We start from the raw sequence: 3,099 nt of genomic DNA, 5'->3' as shown, positions 1-3,099 counted from the left end.
GCGGGCGCGCGCCGCGGGCGCCTCGGCGCGCGCACGGCTCGCAACGTTCGAACGAGTACTGTGCCGCCCGGCCGCCTCAAGGCTGCCGGGCGGCAGTACTCGCCTCGCAAGGCGCACACCGGCTGCTCTGGCTGCTGCGCCGGCGGCCGCTGCGCTGGCCGCTGCTGCGCCGGCTGGCGAGCGGTACGGCCGCCGCCGGCCGCTGCACCCGCGCCTTCCCTCGCGGGCGCCGTCGCGCCGCGCGCGCCCAACTCTGCTGGCACACGGCACGCGTCGTCACTCAGCCGCGGAGAACAGGCGGTGCAGCGCGCGAAGCGCCGCGATCTCGTACTTTTAAGGCTGGATCCGGCCATTCCAAGGGCAAGGCGCGAGGGTATACATTGCGTTACATTTGAGAATCTTCAGCGTCCCTCCCTCCTAGTCACAATCTCAATTTCTCGACTCTCCAACACGAAGTGCTGCGATCGGGGTTCTCGCCCATTTCTTTTTTCCTTGCTTGCTTTTTGGTCCGAGAGATACATTAAAGTCCGAAGAAAGAAAGAAAGAAACGCGAAAGCGAGCAAAGAAAGAAAGAAACCAGAAAATCATGCAATTTTTATTTTGCTGTCGGCGGCCTGCTTCTTCGCGAATGCTGTCTCGCAGCGCGAGGTTCGTGTCCCGCTTGTCGGGCAGGGCGGCCGGCCGCGCCTTCTCCTCCCAGGCCCAACCGCAGCAGCAGGTCAGCCCTCGTCTCGCGGCTTTTCGCGAGCAGCTCGCATCGGACGTCGCCACAGAGGACGAGACGTCGTGGACCGACTCTGTCTCCGTCGCGGAGCGGGTAGGGACGAAGAGGGCGGTGAAGAAGCAGCACACGCGCCACCCGGACTGGCTCAAGGTGCAGCGGCCTGGGGGGGACGACTACATGCGGATCCGGAACGGCCTGCGCGCGAGCAAGCTGGCGACCGTGTGCGAGGAGGCGCGGTGTCCCAACATCGGCGAGTGCTGGTCGAGCAAGAAGGGGGCCGCCACGGCGACCATCATGGTGCTCGGCGACACGTGCACGCGCGGCTGCCGCTTCTGCAACGTCAAGACCTCGCGCGCGCCGGCGCTGCCTGCAGACGATGAGCCGGAAAAGACGGCCGAGGCGCCGCGCCGGGGAGGGGGCGGGAGAGGCGCGGCCACACGCGTGGTGAGGCGGGGCGTGCTGCTTGCGCGGTAGGCGATCGCCTCGTGGGAGGTGGACTACGTCGTCATCACCTCGGTCGACCGAGACGACATCCCTGACGGCGGCGCGTCGCACTACGCCAGGGTCGTTCGGCGGGTCAAGGCGCGACCGGCAGTCCCGTCTCGCACCACCACCCCTCACACCCGCCTCGCCACCTCGGACCCTCTCTCTCCCTCCTCCTCGCCCGCCGCCCGCTCTCGCCGAACCGCTGCTCCCCCCCCCTCCCCCCTCCCCCCCTCACCCACCCACCCACACCACCTCACCTCCATCCCTCTCCCCTCCCCCACCCGCCCACCCCCACCCCCCGCCCCCCGGAGCAGGAGCTCAAGCCGTCGATGCGGCTCGAGTGCCTCACGCCCGACTTCAACGGCACCTCCGGCCTCGACGGCGTCGCCACCGTCGCCTCCGCCGGCCTCGACGTCTACGCACACAACATCGAGACTGTCGAGCGGCTGCAGGGCTCCGTGCGGGACCGCCGGGCGGGCTACCGCGAGTCGATCGGCGTGCTGGAGCACGCGCGCAGCGTGAACCCGAGCCTGGTGACGAAGACCTCCATCATCCTCGGCTTCGGCGAGCGCGACGATGAGATCCGGCAGACGATGCGAGACATGCGGGACGCCGGCGTCGAGATCTTCACCCTCGGCCAGTACCTTCGCCCGTCGAGGAGGCACATGAAGGCGCCGCTGCCGCCCGGAGGGGAAGGGAAGGGAAGGGAAGGGTGGTGGTGGTGGTGGGTGGGTGTGTGTGTGGGGGGGGGGGGTCCCCACCGAGGCGCTGCTCGCTCCTAGGTCGCGCGCATGCTGCCTCCAGAGGAGTACGACTACTGGCAGCGCGAGGGGATGGCGATGGGATTCAAGCGCGCGCCCCCCGCCCAACCCCGAGCCCTCCCCCCCTCCCCCCCAGCCATCGCCCCGCCCTCCCGCCCCTCAGGTACGTTGCGAGTGGTCCGCTGGTCCGGTCGAGCTACAAGGCAGGGGAGGCGCACGCCGCACGCCCTCCGCCCCCTCCCTCCGCCCCCTCCCTCCGCCCCCTCCCTCCGCCCCCTCCCTCCGCCCCCTCCCTCCGCCCCCTCCCTCCGCCCCCTCCCTCCGCCCCGCCCTCTGCCTCCGCCACCTCGACAGCCTCGACAGCCAGGCGCACTCACCCGCCCCCACCGCCGCCGGCGTGACCAGGTCTTCATGGAGGCGATTTTGCGCGAGCGCGAGGCGGCGCAGCACGGCTCGCGCAGTGGCGCGGAGGCGGCCTCGCCGAGCGACGGCGCCTCCTCCCTCCCCCTCTCCGGCGTGTGGACGCCGCAGCAGGGGGAGGAGCGCGCGGCGCGGGTCCTGGCGAGCTTGGCAGACTCGAGGCCAGAGGGCGCGTGCCCCCTGTGAGCGACGCGCGCTCTGTCTGTGTCTGTGTCTGTGTCTGTGTCTGTCTTGTGCCGGCTGTAGTGTGGCGGGGTGCATGGTGCATGGGGGAGGCCGGGTTCGTCGGAGCTTTCGTTGTTGATTGCCGTTCGCCGGGGCGAGGCTTCCGCGCTCTCAATGAGAGGCTCTCGTGGTTCGGCGCTTGATGTGTGGCGTATAGTATAACTTGGAATTGTTTGTGGCGGCGGTTGGTCTAGCCGTGCAGCCCCGGCCCCCGCCCCCACACGGGCACGGCGGCCTGCTCCGCGGAGCCTGCCGGCGCTGCCGGTGCCGCGTGCCGGCTGCCGCTCCCGCCTCCCGGCTCCCGGCTCCCGCCCCCGCAGCCCAAGCGCGCGCGCAACCGCCCCCCCGCGCGGACAAAACCACACCAATAACAAGGCAATTTTTGTGATTATATCGTCATCGACGGCATCTCTACCGTGAGTCTGAGAGGATGAGCCTTGATTGAGCGACATTGCGGTCGCCGATGCCGACATGTGCACCCGG

The 3,099-nt window shown here is 69.6% G+C and overlaps 1 protein-coding gene across 1 annotated transcript; it reads left to right on the top strand.

Moving 5' to 3' along the window:
- The first annotated feature begins 730 nt into the window (after nt 1-730).
- EMIHUDRAFT_419686 (putative Lipoyl synthase) lies at nt 731-2,809 on the top strand. Its single transcript, XM_005765674.1, has 5 exons — nt 731-1,165; nt 1,199-1,318; nt 1,528-1,931; nt 2,135-2,183; nt 2,377-2,809. The coding sequence occupies exons 1-5, from the start codon at nt 902-904 to the stop codon at nt 2,575-2,577; spliced, it is 1,038 nt and encodes a 345-aa protein (XP_005765731.1). The 5' UTR covers nt 731-901; the 3' UTR covers nt 2,578-2,809.
- Nucleotides 2,810-3,099: the final 290 nt, after the last annotated feature.

Source organism: Emiliania huxleyi (assembly GCF_000372725.1).
Source record: "Emiliania huxleyi CCMP1516 unplaced genomic scaffold EMIHUscaffold_542, whole genome shotgun sequence".
Classification (NCBI taxonomy): Eukaryota; Haptophyta; order Isochrysidales; family Noelaerhabdaceae; genus Emiliania; species Emiliania huxleyi.
This window is presented reverse-complemented; position numbering and strand designations above follow the sequence as displayed.

What these genes read in the sequence shown, in the direction of transcription:
- EMIHUDRAFT_419686 (XM_005765674.1), top strand. Translation starts at nt 902, where the DNA reads ATGCGGATCCGGAACGGCCTGCGCGCGAGCAAGCTGGCGACCGTGTGC. An exon ending in GGAGAGGCGCGGCCACACGC is followed by an intron (nt 1,166 to 1,198) that starts GTGGTGAGGCGG and finishes CTTGCGCGGTAG; the next exon opens with GCGATCGCCTCGTGGGAGGT. An exon ending in GGAAGGGAAGGGTGGTGGTG is followed by an intron (nt 1,932 to 2,134) that starts GTGGTGGGTGGG and finishes CCCGCCCCTCAG; the next exon opens with GTACGTTGCGAGTGGTCCGC.